Genomic DNA, 17,284 nt, shown 5'->3' on the forward strand with positions numbered 1-17,284 from the left:
ATTTACTCTAACCGGCCAATCAGAGAGCCTGACAGTCCTGTACCAACATTTACATCATCATGTACCCGTTCTCATCGTCGGCCTGACCCCTGTGTGCTGTTACCTAAGGGCCCACTAGAGGGGGCCAGTGAGCCGTGTCTGTGAATAAATGTACCGTAGAAGTGCACTGAAAAAGTGGAATTCACCTTTAAACCAATAGCAGAGAACTTCTTCCTCATTCATTTCTGAGGATTTCATCGTTTTAATTCAAAATCACACTAAAAGAAATAAAAACAAATGAGAGTAAATAAAAACAGTTTCTGTGTGAAATGATGAAGGACACTGAAGAAAGAGAGCATCAGAGTTGATCAGTTATCATTATTATTATTGATCCCACAGCGAACAACAAAAGAACGACAACATTTCTACATTCGTCTGCTTCAAGTCCTCCGTTTGTCTCTCCAGTCTTTTGTTCGCTATTGATAGTCCGACATCCAATCAGATTTCAGCTCCTCAAACGCCAGGAAGTTCAGCGGGTCCCCTTTAAAGCTTTTCTACAAAAATACGACGAGTGACGACCGGCGGCAGCATCGATCACATCGTCTGATCAATAAATCAACAAAAATACAATCAGGATATGCATACAGACATTTTATAGAGATTTAGATCTGTCCCAGGAAAAGAAGCACTAATATTTACACACAGAGCTGCTGAGGGGCTGAATCGGTCAAATCACTCAATCAATCAACCGATCAATGAAGCTGATCAGAAGGCAACATTTCTGTCTCTACAATCAATATTAACGCATGAATCAGAAGAAAAATAAGAAGTTTCACTAAAAACATATCAGGAGAAGATGAACAGAGACTGGACTGCATTTCCCAGCATGCAGCTGGCCTCTGCTCATCGTCTCCAGTCCTCCAGCGGGGCCGCAGCCAGAGTTTGAGAAACACCAAAGTCCTGAGTGAAACCGAAATGTTGAAGACCCAAAGACTGGACTGGTTTTTAGGTCTGACCCTTGGTTTAAATATCAGATTAAAAACTCAATCATAGAAGCCTCAAACATGAGCCCAGAGTTTACTGGAGGAATATTTCATCTTTTATTTTAATGCCCATGTCCACAGGGTCAAAGGTCATCATCTCACAGTCTCATGCTTCCAGGTTACTAAAGTTCAAGCCTGCCTTTCTGTAGAATCTGTTCCAAACGTGTTTTATCGTTTATTTTAATGGATGAAATGTAAATAAATATAAAGGAAGCCTGTCCTGGCCTCAGACCAGTCTGATCTGGTTCTCCTGTGCTACTGCTGCTGGGACTCTGGGAACCAGAGACCTCTAAAGTCCCTCCCCTTCTTGATTTTGATTGGTCACTGAGGGAAGGAGTCGCTGAGAGCTCAGAGGAAACTCTGGACTTAAAGTTTCAGGGTTATCTAGCTTTCATCCACATACACGTCCGTCTGACAGGTCAGCAGCTGGTCCAAGAGTTCAGGACCCAGACTGGGTACTGACCCCGATCTGACTGAACCATCAGTCTCCTCCACTGAAGTCAGCGGGAAACTAAAATACTCAAGTATTATCCTATAAACCTGTGTTTTTAATCTGAGATCTCCAGATAAACAGAATCATCTCAGTAATCTCAGGAGAGTTGAATCAAAACTAGGAGTGTGTCTTCGAAAAAGACGAAGATCTAAAAGAGTAAAGTCACACTACCAGCTGACATCCTCTTCATCATGTGCATCACCTAAATAAACCAGAAAATATCTGCAAAAACCTAATATTTTCATCCCAAAAACGAGTCTTTTATCTGTGGAGGACTGGTCCTGGTTTTTCACCCTCAAAGTTTCCAGAAACCTGAAACCAGGACCAGGTTCTCCATAAAAGCTACAGCCCTTGGTCCTAACGTTAAGGGAAGTCCAGAATGCTGCATTCATCACATCTGCCAACACCCGTTCAGACATGTTAGGATCTGTAGGATCTACAGATATGATCAGAAATAAACAACAAAAACAGAAGAGGAAAAAGTTCAGCTCAAAAAAAAAAGAGGAAATGACAAACTTGGCAGAGCATGGACAATAGAGCCAGCTACTGAGGCTCAGCCTAAAGCTGCAGAGAAATAAAGACAAAGCAGCCAAACTCAGAGAGGAGCTGTGGTTGAAATGTTTGAAGTTCAGTCTTTCTTTGGAGAGCAGGATCCAAAAAGTCCAACAGAATCCATCAGTAGAGCCTCCGTTCTCTTTCTGAAGCTGCAGAGCCTCTACTGATGGAGTCTAAAGGGTTAAAGTCTCTTTTTTGTCTTTGAGTTTTCTAAAAGCAGAGAGAGAACGATGCTGGAGGATCAACAGAGTCAAACCTGAGCTTCTTTAGATGTAATGAAGGAGGATTTATTGTTAGAGTGACACTAACAGCTCTGACCGGCTCTCTCCTCTTCCTGTTTTGATCTCACATCGACGCGTCACCATAGTAACAGCTTTAATCCTGGAGCGTTCGGAGCGGCCGCACCATTCAGCATCCCAGAGGAAACGATTCCAACATGAAGGAGTTAAAGTCGTGCTAGAGATAAGGATCGTGATAACGCCTTCGCTGATATTTTTAGTGACTCCAGTCCTTATGGGCGGAGCTATCAAGACTTTTACTTCCTGATTTTAATCACGTGACTCTACTCAGGATTAGATGTTAAAAAAGCCAGTTCAGACCAAAGAGACGTTTAAGAACATGGCTCCAGTCAAAGTCTGATGCAGATAAATGTGAAATAGAACTTAAAGGCTGCTAGAATGTTCTCGTAGGGTTCTGGTGTAGAACTCATTAGCAGAGCTCACCAGAGGTCTCAGCACATTTCTTCCCCCATTCTCTCCTCTCCTTACTTCCTGTCTCTTCAGCTGTCCTGTCAAAATAAAAGCTCCAAAATTATCTTTAAAAAAGGAGAAGCTATTGGATAAAACCATACATCTTCATCTTCATAAACGTCCCAGAACGTCTGAACTGAGCTCTAAAGGACTTACTAGACTCAAACGCAGTATTAATAAACCCGAACTTCTTCAAATGTAGAACCAGGTTCTTTTTGGACCAGGCTGTGATCTGCATCTCTAGCTTTGACTCAGCTATGGTTCAAACATTAAAGAAAAAGTCAAATATTCCTCCTGTAAAGCTGCTCCCCAAGCATTTGTTCTAACATATTTACAACCTACAGCGGAGAGTCTGCTAGTCCCTGACTCTCTGAGACCACCAGCACACACACGGACCCACAGCCAGCACACACACCATGGCTCAACCACAGAGAAGCTGCTGGACTAGAGTAGAACTAAACGCCACCCTGCTGGGAGGACAGGCAGGTAAATCAAACACACCCAGAATGTAAAGCGTGCTGCAGAAGTCATCTCTAACTAAAACGACAGTTCTAAGAAGACCGGGTCAGACTAAAACTTTATGCACAATCAAAAAGCAAACAGGAACAAAAAAGGCCAAAGATGGTTGCTGCAGAAAGACGAGGAAGTCTGAAAATGTTTCAAACAAAAGCTAAAAGGAAGCAGAGGATAAGACACGCGTCGAGTTTCAGTCTTAAGTCTGTCAATAAAGTTATCCAGCAGGGAGAACAAAAAAGAACTATCTTCCAGCCTCATTTGTGATTGGTCGGGGTGGGCAGGACGGGGGCGGAGCGATCGTTAGTAAGGGTCCTTTTCAGCCGCACTGCCCTGATCTGGCTCAGCATGTTTGATCCGCCTCCCTGGGTCAGCTGCTCCTGGTCCTGGTCCTGGCAGGAGGGTAGAGGGGGCTGGGGCTGGCCGTAGCCCAGATTAGAGGGCTCTGCCTTGGGACCAGAGGAGGCGACCTCTGCCTGGTGTTGCTGCAGGAAGAGCTTCTGTTTCTGCTGCTGCTGCAGCTCCTGTTGGTAGTGTGGCTGCTGCTGCAGCTCCTGTTGGTAGTGCGGCTGCTGCTGCAGCTCCTGTTGGTAGTGCGGCTGCTGCGGCTGCTGGTGCTGATGTTGGAACGGTTGCTGCAGTTGCTGAAAGTGTTGCTGAAACTGTTGCGGTGCTTGTTGCTGATGTTGGTATTGCTGCAGCTGCGGCTGGATCAGGATTTGTTGCTGGATCTGGCCGTGTTGTTGCTGATAGTTTAGTTGGGGTTTGATTTGCTGCTGCTGGTACTGTCTTTGCTGCTGCTGCTTGGCGTTGCTGCCCTCTGGTGGCAGGGAGGGGACCGTTGGCACAGGCACTGGGATGGGCATCTGTCCCGGGACCAGCTGGTAGTACGGGGATGTGGAGGAGGAGGGAGGTAAGGCACTGAGGCTCTGAGTGGAGGTGCAGAGTTTACTGTAACCTAAACCTCCTGCTCCTCCAGCAGGAGGCGCCGCATAAACATTCTCATCACTGCCGCCGTTTCCTCCGAGAGCTTTGAGGGGAACCTGTGGGGTGGAGATGGGGATGGGGACTCCTCCGCTGATCGTTCCTCTACGATACGCCGGTTTGGACGACGGTTTCCGTCTGATGGTCGCCGTGTGCGACGGCAGCTGGCGGACCGACCCGCCTATCTTTTCTGGTTCAGCCAGTAAGCTGACAGTAGAGGCAGGGCGTTTGGACTGAGCAAACTTCCTGTACTGGAAGCTAAGGTCAGAGTTCCTGGGGATGGTGGAGGATTTGTCGAAGTCTGATTGGCTGTTGCCGTGGGAGAGGTGATGTAGGGAGATGGAATCGGCGTCTCCGTGGAGAGAGATGGACTCGTAGTCGACTGCAGAGAGAAAGAAAGGAAAGATTAGATTTGACTCTGCATCCAGCAGGAGTTTGTTGTGTTTTTGATTATTCTGATGACATGAAATGAAATATTTTCATCTCCTCAGACAGAAACAACAGGATCATGAAAACATGGATGACTCATGGATGAGAGAGAATGACCCACGGATGCTTTAAAGAACCTGTGATCTGTGATCATAACTGTTTCTAATTTTGTATGTATTTCTAATGGGCTCAGTGTGTTGGGGCACCATCCATTATTGTCTACTGTCACGTACATAAATACATCTATTTATGCCATTTTTGTGAACTAGTGCTTACATAAGACTTCTATGTATGCTTTTTTGGTGCAATATCTACTCACACATCTGCATGTGCAACCGTGTGCTAATGACATTGTGCAATACTATATTCAACGCCGCACTTTATAATCTTGGACAGCAGGGTAATGTGCAATAGAACATATACTTTATATTTCTGTGCAATAATTCTGTCAATGTGCAATATAACGATGACCTGAGCTTTCAGGTAGCTAGCACTCTGCACTTTAGCACTATGGCACTTTAATTAGCGCTCAGCACTGCAAGGGGTAGCGGAAGCTTCCTGGTTCTCTTCCTGGTCAGGTGACTTTACTGGTGACTCTAAATTGACCGCATGTGTGAGTGTAAGGGTGCCTGGTTGTCTGTCTCTGTAGGTCAGCCCTGTGATTGGCTGGTTGGGATGGAAACAGCCCCGTGACCTCAAACAGGATAAGCTCTGTCAATAAAGGATGGAAAAGCTTAGCTCACTAAAAGCAGTTTTCATTATAACTAACAAACTTAGACGTACATTCCAAACGAATCTTTGTCTTTCCTCTAAATCAGTGGTAGCACCTGTCTGACATCTGAACCACCGCCTCAAGACTGGACTCTGTAAACTTTGTTAAATAAATAAATGTGAAGCAGCATGCAGACAGAGAGAGACAGAGACCTACCATAGACAGGAGGATCTCTCCTCACAGCTGGAAGAGAAGGAAGGAAGTTTAGCTAAGAAGAAACACAGAACTACTGAAATATAGAGACAGAGAACCAGAGAGAGGAGGAGAATCATTAGATAAGAGCCAGAGGAATGGAGCCAGTCACATCCCAACAGAAACAAGTAGATGTATTGGTAGATGATGACCCCCTTTAGAACTACCAGGGTCTACATGATGACCCCCTTTAGAACTACCAGGGTCTACATGATGACCCCCTTTAGAACTACCAGGGTCTGAATGATGACCCCCTTTAGAACTACCAGGGTCTACATGATGACCCCCTTTAGAACTACCAGGGTCTACATGATGACCCCCTTTAGAACTACCAGGGTCTACATGATGACCCCCTTTAGAACTACCAGGGTCTAAACAATGACCCCCTTTAGAACTACCAGGGTCTACATGATGACCCCCTTTAGAACTACCAGGGTCTACATGATGACCCCTTTAGAACTACCAGGGTCTACATGATGACCCCCTGTAGAACTACCAGGGTCTAAACAATGACCCCCTTTAGAACTACCAGGGTCTACATGATGACCCCCTTTAGAACTACCAGGGTCTACATGATGACCCCCTGTAGAACTACCAGGGTCTACATGATGACCCCCTGTAGAACTACCAGGGTCTAAACGATGACCCCCTTTAGAACTACCAGGGTCTACATGATGACCCCCTTTAGAACTACCAGGGTCTACATGATGACCCCCTTTAGAACTACCAGGGTCTACATGATGACCCCCTGTAGAACTACCAGGGTCTACATGATGACCCCCTTTAGAACTACCAGGGTCTACATGATGACCCCCTTTAGAACTACCAGGGTCTACATGATGACCCCCCCCTTGTAAAAGGGGTCTAATAATGTCATCTCACAGAAAGAACAGACATTCCCTCCTCTCCTAAAGGCTGAGCTGAAATCTGCAGTTGTATATTTTTAGGCTGAAAGTGAGAGCAGGAGGTCAGACTGAGCTTCCATCAGCGGTCCCTTGGATGTGAATCTACTTACTGTGGGTGTGGATGGTATCCTCAGAACAGGACGGGGTGGTGGTCTGGGTGCTGTAGCCGCTGGAGCAGTGCAGAGAGTCTCTGCTGCTCCTCTGGCCATCTGAATTCAACGCACCCAGCGTCAACGCCAGCTGATCCCGGGCTGAGCAAGACTAAGGTGGAGGGTGGGTGATATATTTAATGCTTCTAATATGACAGATTTATCCATCACAGGTTTCACACATGTAGAGTAATAATAATAATAATAATAATAATAATAATAATAATAATAATAATAATATAATAGAGTGTGAAAGGTTAAATAGTCTTGGAGTCTCACCTTCCCAGACGCTGACAGGGTCCGGGCTCTCTCTCCCTGGTGTGTGTAGGCGTTGTGTGGAGGGGCTAACAGGCCGTTCTCCGACCCTCCAGCTGCGAGCTGATTGGTGGAGCCAACTGCATCCTGTCAGATAAAAACAGAGTTCATTGAATAAACAAGTAAACAACAGTGTAAACACCAGCATGCTACACACAGAACAGAAATATCATGCAGCCTTCATCAAAGTCCCGAGATTAACTTCTCATTCAGCCAATCAGAACAGCCCTAACTCAGCTGAAATACTTCATACATCTACACACAGGACTCTATAGTAGTAGGACTTGTACGGCAGCTCAGACTACACAGGTTTTAAAATCTTTGACTGTTATAAAAATGACATCCAGTTATCAAAGATCAGGTATTCTTGAGTGTAATCACATCATTTCTATCTCATACAGCAGGGATGCTCTGAGCCATACATCCTTATCTTAAACCTTAATAAAAACATGATTCCATCACAGAGGCTCCTACTGTGAGCTGTTAGGGGGGCATAACTGGATCTGTAAAGGCCTCTATTCCCAGTAAATCCAGCACTGTTACTGGTAATGTCCAAGATCCTAACCAGTTTCTTCCCATGACTGAATCGTGAATGAACGTTCCTTAAACTTGTGCAGTCTGAGCCCAGCCAGACTTATTTCCATTTGTCAACAAGTGGATTATTTCAGTGAGACCCCAGAGTCCTTCAGCTGCAGTCTTTATCCTCTATGTCTTTATTTTTCTACCTAGCTACCACTGGTGAAGACAATGTCAAAAAGATGAAGAGTTTGGACCCAAAGTCTAATCTGAAACAGACAAAGACAACAATGAAGAGTTTCACCTTTCAGTCATTTAGATCCTTCATATCTATAAAAATGAACTTTGGTTTGAGCAGAGGATTCTCTGAGGAAATAAACTCTTCATTCTAACGTCCAACTCTTTACAGAATTACAATCACCACATCACAAACAGCAAATACTGTCATCACATCTGCAACAAAACACCACCAATCAGAACAACTGTATAGCACCAAATACACATGAGGGATGTGTGTGAAGGTATAAAACACTGGGATGAGGTTTGGCTGAGTTAGCAATTTAGGAGAAGATGGTGAAATGCAGAGAGTTAAATATACAGAGGGGAGGTAAAGCATTACTGTGAGACTGAGACTGATTAAAAAACACTGAATAATGAAGTACATTTGGTTTTATCTCCTCAAACATCAAGGTCTAGGTGATTTATGAGGAAAGTGTGCTGTATCTCCCTCATAAGGCCCACTCCTGGACAATTCACAGCCACGTCAGACCTGAGGACCTTTGACCTTCTACTGTAAGATGTGCAGTAACCTTCCATGAAAATCTAGGATTCAAAAACTACCAGCAAAACCCTGTGGTGGAGGTACCAAAAGAGCAAAAAATCCCGAATAACCCAGAAGACCCAAAAGTGCAAAAAGCTAATGTGCAATAACACAATGTGAAATAATCCAATGTGCAAAAAACAAAAACTGGAACCTAACAAGCAACAGCCTAGTGTAAGATCTTCATACATACATACCCCAGATGTGCAATAACCTAATGTTGATTAGACATAATACAAACCTACCCAAAGATGCTATTATTCCATGTGCAACACTCTAGTGTGCAATCACCTTAGAAAAAGTGACCTAATGCGCAACAACCCAAATGTGCAAAAACCTAATGAAAAAAGTGCAAAAACTAAAGGTACAACCCTGAATGCAATAACCTAGAGTAAAATAGCCACAGTATGATATAACTTAATCTACACTGAACAAATGTGTAATGACTTATGTCCAACAATCTAATGTGCAAAAAAACAGAAGTAGAAACTTATAAAACAAAAACCAGTGTGAAACAACAACAGTGTGGCATAACATTACAAACACTAAAGAAATATGCGATAACTCTGATGTGCAATGATCCGATGTGAAATATACCTGATAAAAAGCAAACCAGTGATTCAGTGACCTAATATTCCATATTCCAGCATGCAGCAGTCTTATAAACACTCACCTAATGTGGATGATCTAATTGTGTAAAAACCCTAATGCACAACAAAGTAATGATCAATATCCTAAATGAGCAACGACCAAACAAACTTTGCAATACCAAAAAAGCAAAGACCCAACACACCAAACCCAAAGTAAAACAGCCGTTATGTGCAATCATCCGAAGCGAATGTGTTAGACCCCCAGAATACAAGCCTAATGTACAACAATGGAATGAACGTTGACCAAATGTGCAAAACCTTATGTGCAGTAATCTAATGTGAAACAGGATGTGTCATGTGTGATGTTTGCAATAACACCAAAGCACAAAAACCTATAGGTGACAATCTGTGATGGCAGCTGTACAACAGTGTTAATGTCATCAACTACAACTATGACTGAAATTATTCATCAACAGCCTTCTTTCAATGATAAAAACTAGACTAAGACTAACAAAATAGATCTGTGATGACTAAAACTGACAAAAACTAACTTTAATTTTCATCAGGATGACTAAAACTAGACTAAAATGTAATTTAGTTTTAGTCAGACATTTTAAATCTGTGATATTTCTCCACTGTGGGTAAATCTGTTAAAAACAATACATCTGTATCTATTCTTCCTCTCAGCTGTAGAAAGCAGGGACCCCAGGTTTAGCAGAGAACACACTACCATGATTTGGTGCCAGATTTAGACAAGAGAATAAATGCTTGGACTAAAAGTAAAGACTACAATGTGAGGACTTTTATGGACTAAAACTATAAAGGGTAGAAATGACTAAAATGTGACTGAAACTAAAAGACATTTCGTCCAAAGACTAAGACTGAGACTAAATTTAAAATATCTGCCAAAATTAACACTGATGTGCAAAATTTCCTTCCTGCTAAATCCTCAGAACAAGACTATGTTTGTGTTTTATGCTGCACCTTCTTTTATATATTGAAGTTATTTTTTGATAGTGCACACTTCTGCAAATATTAAGCATCTGTTCTCTCTTGTGCATTTTTGTATTTTTTTACAAACTTAGGAAACCTAAAAGACAGTGCTGAGTCTAACTTTGAGTAAGAGGTTCTTGTACCTGATCATGACTCTAGCAGGTAGGAACGGTAGAGTTGAACAGAGCTCAGCGTTGCAGTCAAATACAGACTGAGACAAACACTGAGTGACAAAGATTCATACCACACATAACACAGACAGAAACTGATGCTGAAAGGCTGGTAAACATGCCATAGTCACTATCACCATCGAGCAAAATGTGCACACAAAGCTTATCGATTTACACAAAAACAGACGTGAAAAATGTCAGACATGTATGACTATGGAATGAGACAGAGCTGGGTCTGAGATGTCTGAGATTTTTTAGAGAGACACTAATGTTGGATCACACCAGAGGAATACAAATTTAAATTGATGAAGGACAAAAACTCTCACAGCACGATAAAAGCACAGGACAAAACTCCAGGAGGGGAGGAACGTCAAAAAAGTTGTAGTGTTTTTCTCACGGTGATCATGTCCCTGCGGCTAACGCGGCGGCTCAGCGCAGGCCGGGGGCCACGGCCAGCGGCGTAACCGTAGCGACCACGGCTGCCCTGACGGCCGAGACGTGACGGGGAGTTCCCTTCGCTGAGGGACCGCCCAGTTTCATCACAGCCAATCAGCAGATAGGGGGAGGAGCAGCGCTACACACAGGAAAAGGTGAGAAGGGTGTAGTGGTCCTCCTAACGCTGAAAGACTTTTATTTTGGAGGTCTCTGGAGCTGAGTGTTGTTTTACAGATGGGTGTGGAGTGGTGTGGGTCAGCTGATGTTCCCTGTATCATTATTACACAACCCAGAGCATCATACGTGCTTTAACTACAACTTTAAGCTTCTTCTTGGATTTGTTTGTGCAAATCAGGAAAGGTTTAGAAGTTACATGTATGGGAGAGAACAATATGTTTATAATAACAATCATAAATCTATAAACAAACCCCTTAAATATGGAGTACCCCAGGGTTCTATCCTGGGACCACTCCTCTTTATCTTGTATATAAACGACTTTGTAAATTCTTCCAGTGTTTTATATAAAGTGTTATTTGCTGATGATACTAACCTGTTTCTGTCACATCAGAGCTTATCTGAACTCCAGGACACACTAAACCATCAACTTGTAAAAGTAGATACTTGGTTTAAATGTAACAAACTTTCCCTCAATATTGGTAAGATCAATTTTATCATACTCCAGTCTTATAGGAAGCAAAGTAATACTGAGCATGTCTGTCTCAAATTAAATGGACAAGATATTTATAGAGTAAAATCTACAAAATTTTTGGGAGTGCATACTGATGAACTCTTAAACTTTGAGTTTCATATCAATGACTTAACATCAAAGTTGTCAAAGTATGTTGGATTGTTTTTCAAAGTTAGACATTCTCTCCCACTCCCAGCCCTCCTGACATTGTACAGGTCTTTAGTTGAGCCTCATTTAAACTACTGTAATATTACATGGTGTAACACTTTTCCCAGCCATTTAATAAAAGTACAAACTCTGCAAAAGAAGATTATACGTGCCCTGTCATGGACTGGAAGTAGATCTCCCACTGCCCCTCTCTTTCAGGATATGGTCTACTCACGCTCACTGAGATCAGTACTTACCATAATGCATGTATCAGGTTGTTCATGGTATGAACTATAAGCTATGTGACCTCGTTCCAATCTGCCGTTCTCTGCATACATACAACACTCGGAAGAAACACTACATTATAGGGAAAAAACATAGGCTAAAATCTACCAGTCTGAGTGTTGTGTGCAGGGGACCACAGATATGGAATGAGATTGATGACAGCGTTAAAATGTCACAGTCTTACTCTGTTTTCAAGAGGAGTTTAAAGAAGCTGCTGTTAGCAATGTATAATTACTGATGTTGCTATTCCTGATTAGCATTCAGATGCATTTTGTCTATTTGTGTTTCTGAATTGAACAGCATTTTAATTGTACTGACACTGGTCTAGCAATGGTTGATGTCTGATTGTTGTTGCTCATGTTTATTCAGACTGCCTTATGTGGTGGAGTGTGGACTAAAATCATGTTCATGGTTCACCATCTCTCTCTCTGGAGCTTGGAAATGCTTCATGCTATTGCTTTTGAAGAAAGGACTCGATACACTTTGAATTAGTGTTGGACTGATGGGGCTATCCTGTTGTTGTGTTTTTGTTGTTTTTAATGTATTGTGTGTATTTGGTGCTGTTTCATGTAAGGGCACCCTCTTAAAAGCTTTTGGAAGCTTACCTGGGATGTCCTTTTCATGCGCCTATTATTCCTTAGTTGTTTTGTTCAATGTCTGTTGTTTACTTGGTGTATGAATCAAATAAATGAAATAAAATGACAAATTCAAAAGAGAAACAGCAGAGTCAAGGGGTTTCCTTCTAGTCTGGTTGAACCAGGAGTAAAAGGCTCAAACTAAGGTGTGCATAATGTGTCCAGATTGTTTTGATATTTCATTTTCATCTGATGGAAAAGATCAAGTTTGAAGATTCTGTCTGTTCTGTAAGTTTAAGAGGACATCTTAAGGGACGTAACATGAGAGCATGTACCTGTCCAGGTGTTTTTGTGGGTGTGTGTTACCTGGATATGAACTCCATCCACGGCACAGCTGATGGAGTCCAAAGAGGGAACGTGTCTCACTGATCCAGACTGGTAGTTACTGCAAAAACAGACAGAATATTCACGTTTGACAACTCACACAGGGTTGGTTAAAAACAGAGAGTAGAGAAGTTTGAAACTTTAGCAGCCATCGGTGAAGGGTTAGGCTGTTACTCTGCACTGATGGATGGATCCAGAGACATGAAGAACGCCAGATTTCTGTAATTACCATCATAAAATCTCCTGTATATGATGTCAGTAATCGCCCTGAGGCTGTCTGTTTCTAGCAGCAGCAGCACTGTCTGAGATCTGATTCTCTAAAAATGTGACAGAACTCCAGTTAATGCCGTAGACCTCCTAGGTCAGATATAGAGCCAGTCAGTAAAGGACTGAGTGTTTTAACGCACGCATACTCCAGATACATGATAACCTCCAGCTCTCCTTAACTCTAGCTCCCCCTAGTGTTGCACTGAATGTTAGTTTAAAATGCTTTACTGCTGTGTTATGATGTCAATGTTAATGTAGAGGTGCCATACTGGATTTTTGACAACATCCTAAATGCCAATATTCACTTGTTTCAGTCGTTAAAGCAGAAATTAGAATTAAAAGAATTAGAATGAACAAAGAAGAAGAGCTCAGCTGATGGAGGTTTGTTTATCCACCCTAAAAATATACTCACATTTATTTATTTATCTATACAGCCGAGATTTACAGCTAATCAGGCTTTTATTGGCCAAAGTATCAGTTTTTCAAATCTGCTGATGATTCACATTTTAAGCTAATAACTGTTGATATTTAATGCTAATAATATTGTCCATCCCTGTATTAATGAAAAAATGCAGCCCAATGTTTATTAAAGGAACAGCGTGAAATAATGAGTCTAAAGCATTTGGTGTAGTGTTACTCAACATGTGGCTATTTTATGTCTTAATTTTAAATATTATTATCCCAGAAAACCTTACAGAAGGACTTTTTTGCCCTTTTTCACCATTTTTTGCCACTTTTCACCCATTTAGGCTACCTCTTGCCATTGAATACCATCTTTTTCCTACTTTTTTACCCCTTTCTACAATTTTTTTGCAACCTTTTTCCTATTTCTGCCGCTTTTCACAATTTTTTCTCCTAATTTTCACCCATTTAAGCTACCTGTTGTCGTTAAACACCACTTTTTTCAAATTTTGTTGCCACTCTTATCCCACTTTTGCCCCTTTTCACCATTTTTTTCCCACTTTTCACCCATTTAAGCTATCTTTGGCCAATTAATACCTCTTTTAAGATACTTTTTTGCCCATTTAGACACTTTTTTGCAACTTTTTACCCATTTTTTTGCCACTTTTATCCCGTTTTTGCACAATTTCCACCCTTTTAAGCTACCTGCTGTCAGTAAATACCACGTGCTTCAGCTTTTTTTTGCACTTTTTGCCACTATATCCCATTTTCGCCATTTTCACCATTTTCTACCCATTTCAGCTACGTTTTGCTACTAAATACCACTAGTTTCCTATTTTTTTGCCTGTTTTTTTCCGCTTTGCACTGCTATTTGCCCATTTTTTGTCACTTCTCTCCCATTTTTTTGCTACTTTCTGACCCCTGTTCACTTTTCTTCCCCATTTTCACCCCTTTCTGTTGCTTGTTGACCATTTTTGCCACCTTTAACTTGTTATTATTGTACTTCAAGCTGTTTTTGCTTCACCTCTTAGATTGTGGCTCTTGCAAAGGTATTTTTCAACAGTTTGGCTCTTTGGTTGAGCGGAGCTGAGTAACACTGATAAGTAGTAAGGGTTAGGGGGTTAACCCTAACCCTAACCCTAACCCTAGGTAAGTAGTAGATAAGTGATTTATAAGTAGGCTGGTCTACATTAGAAAACCCAGTGACCCTAAATAAATTAAACTGCTTCATCTTTAACCATCTTTCATTCATACGTAGGAATAGCTGTGGTGCAGCATTTTCTCTCATGACTGTTCATTAAAACATGAGTGAAACATGTTCTGGTTCTAATGATAGAACCACGGCTAGTTTGGCAGCATCTGTGCAGTCTGACTGTAGAGCTCAGTGAACCTGCAGAGGTGTGTGTGCGTGTGTGTGTGTGTGTGTGTGTGTGTGTTACCTGCTGATGCTGCTCTTCCTGGACAGAGTGTTGCTGGGAGAAGCCGGAGGAGTCTGATAGCTGTAGTTAAAGTCGGAACCTTTCAGGTCCAAAATCACCTGGAAGACAAAAATGTAAATGATAAACTCTGACAACGTGATGTTTCTGCCTCTGACGCTCACATCTTTAACAGGAAAGAAAAGCTGAACCTCACATCTTTAACAGGAAAGAAGAGCTGAACCTCACATCTTTAACAGGAAAGAAGAGCTGAACCTCACATCTTTAACAGGAAAGAAGAGCTGAACCTCACATCTTTAACAGGAAAGAAGAGCTGAACCTCACATCTTTAACAGGAAAGAAGAGCTGTACCTGCTCACTGGCTGCTGGGAGTTTGTTGGGCTCAGCTGTCAGGCTGGTCAGATCTTCCAGAATAGTCTGCAGGTGTGTCACCTCCCCCAGCATGTTGATCTCATGGTCCTAAACACACAGAGCCGTTAAGATTTCATATTTTTATTTTTAATATTTAATATATTTATAGATTTATCTCAAACGAAGGCACTGACCAGCACGGGTTTTAGCATGCTGACGAAGCTGCAGTACCGCGCTCGTTCTTCAATCAGTGCTCGGCACACGGCCCGTTTCTCCGTCTCCTCCAGGACGGCGTAACGCACATTCACGTCCTGCAGGGCGCTGTCCAGCTGCCCCCGAGCCTCATCCTTCCCTACACAGACACCCAGAAAGACTGACTTAAACATTTCTACTGGAAGAACAGATGAAATCCAAGGCCTTAAATACTGATGACAGTTAAAAAACCAGCTTCACTGAGAGAACAGTCTACAGCCTCTATGGAGACTCAATGACACAGGCGGTCATACCTTTATCCTACCAGCAGGGGGCAGCACAACACAATACATCGGATGTAGTGACACCAGGGAAACACACACACACACAGACACCCCCCCCCCCCACACACACACATACACATACACACACACACACAGTGTCAGCTGTTTATCTCTCACTGCCCTCTGACCTTCTGTCACCCTCTGATGACGTTTGTCTCTAACTCTGGATGTTTTCATCTGAAGTTCCAAACTTAAAGTGAGTAAATCTGCCTCAGAATACTAATTGTGCACTATACTGGTCCTGATCCTGGTTTAACTAAGTCTCCATGTCAGCTCAGTCATAAACAACATGCCAGAGAAACGTGTGAGACACTGAGACAGTAGAGGAGGAGAGGAGACAACCCTCTCTCTCTCTGATTTACTTCACTGTTCACTAGATTTCACCACCAACATGTGAGCTGGACCAGACCATCATATGATCCTGTAACGCTGCTCACCCCTCCCGAATCCTCCAGTCTCTATGGGACAGAGACTCAGTCTAAAACAGAAGACCACAGAGGACAGTCTGGATCCAGATTATAAGCAGACACAAGGAATCACAACCTAGACACGACAGTCATCAGTCCTGGCGATCACAGAGCCTGACGTTACAAATGCTCTACAGGATGAATGGACACACATTCCCACAGGAACACTCCAGAATGTTGAGGAAAGCCTTCAGAGAAGAGAGGAGGCTGTTAGAGCTGCAGAAGGAGGATAACTCCAGATTAGAGTACATGAATACAGTCTCATTACAGTCAATGCTGGTGTTACAGTCAGGCGGCCAAATACTTTTGTCCATGCAGCGCATCATCAATGCAACCATTTCTGAGTTATCAGCATCCTTTCATTTGTCCTAAGAGCAGCATGGACCCCACTACAGTCGTCTGCTGTACCACCACGCAAACGGAGAGGGTGACGAGTAAAACTGCTGCTGTACAGCTGGTTAGCTGGTTAGCTGTACAGCTGGTTAGCTGGTTAGCTGGTTAGCTGGTTAGTTGTACAGCTGGTTAGCTGGTTAGCTGTACAGCTGGTTAGCTGTACAGCTGGTTAGCTGGTTAGCTGTACAGCTGGTTAGCTGGTTAGCTGGTTAGCTGTACAGCTGGTTAGCTGGTTAGCTGGTTAACTTGGTAGCAGTAGCCTCAGCTAGTTCTTTTGCTGTGTGGGACTAAACGTAGGTGATGGTTCTCTTGTACTTTCAGGATGAAGTCTGAGGCCCTGGTGTGAGGAGGGACAGCCTGAGCTGAACTGGAGAGACAGACAGACCCCGCTCTGACCTGCAGACCACCCAGCGGTGGAGACGAGGCGTACTGTTGGTAAAAATAACTGATGAACAGAGGAGGCAGTGCAGACAAAGGAGTTAAAGCTCTATCCCTCAGTTAAAGTACTTACCTGCTAATGAAACAGACATTAATACTGTCAGGAACCAGAGCCTCAGAGTGAAGATGACTCCTATAGACTCATTTTAATCTTTCTACCACAGCTGCAGACAGAGGGATCACATCAAGCTGTAAAACCAGCCTTGTTGACATGTTTAGTCCTCCAGCTCTATTACCCCACTGTAGCTGTCCATGAGCTGACTCCACATGAGACTAAAGGACACACACGGTGGCCTTTGCTGGTTCTATGTAG

The 17,284-nt window shown here is 42.8% G+C and overlaps 1 protein-coding gene across 5 annotated transcripts in view; it reads right to left on the reverse strand.

Moving 5' to 3' along the window:
* Positions 1-344: 344 nt before the first annotated feature.
* The window catches only part of mtss1 (MTSS I-BAR domain containing 1), a 94,788-nt gene continuing 77,848 nt past the window's right edge, over positions 345-17,284 (reverse strand). For all 5 annotated transcript variants that reach the window (XM_041816014.1, XM_041816031.1, XM_041816023.1 and 2 more), the window contains 7 exons: positions 15,332-15,489; positions 15,138-15,245; positions 14,790-14,887; positions 12,664-12,742; positions 7,043-7,165; positions 6,725-6,875; positions 345-4,698 (listed from right to left, as the gene is read on the reverse strand). In XM_041816014.1, coding sequence (XP_041671948.1) covers positions 3,590-4,698; positions 6,725-6,875; positions 7,043-7,165; positions 12,664-12,742; positions 14,790-14,887; positions 15,138-15,245; positions 15,332-15,489 — 1,826 coding nt within the window. In that variant the 3' untranslated portion in view covers positions 345-3,589. The remainder of the gene's footprint in view (positions 4,699-6,724; positions 6,876-7,042; positions 7,166-12,663; positions 12,743-14,789; positions 14,888-15,137; positions 15,246-15,331; positions 15,490-17,284) is intronic.

Source organism: Cheilinus undulatus, linkage group 3, assembly GCF_018320785.1.
Source record: "Cheilinus undulatus linkage group 3, ASM1832078v1, whole genome shotgun sequence".
Taxonomy (NCBI): Eukaryota; Metazoa; Chordata; class Actinopteri; order Labriformes; family Labridae; genus Cheilinus; species Cheilinus undulatus.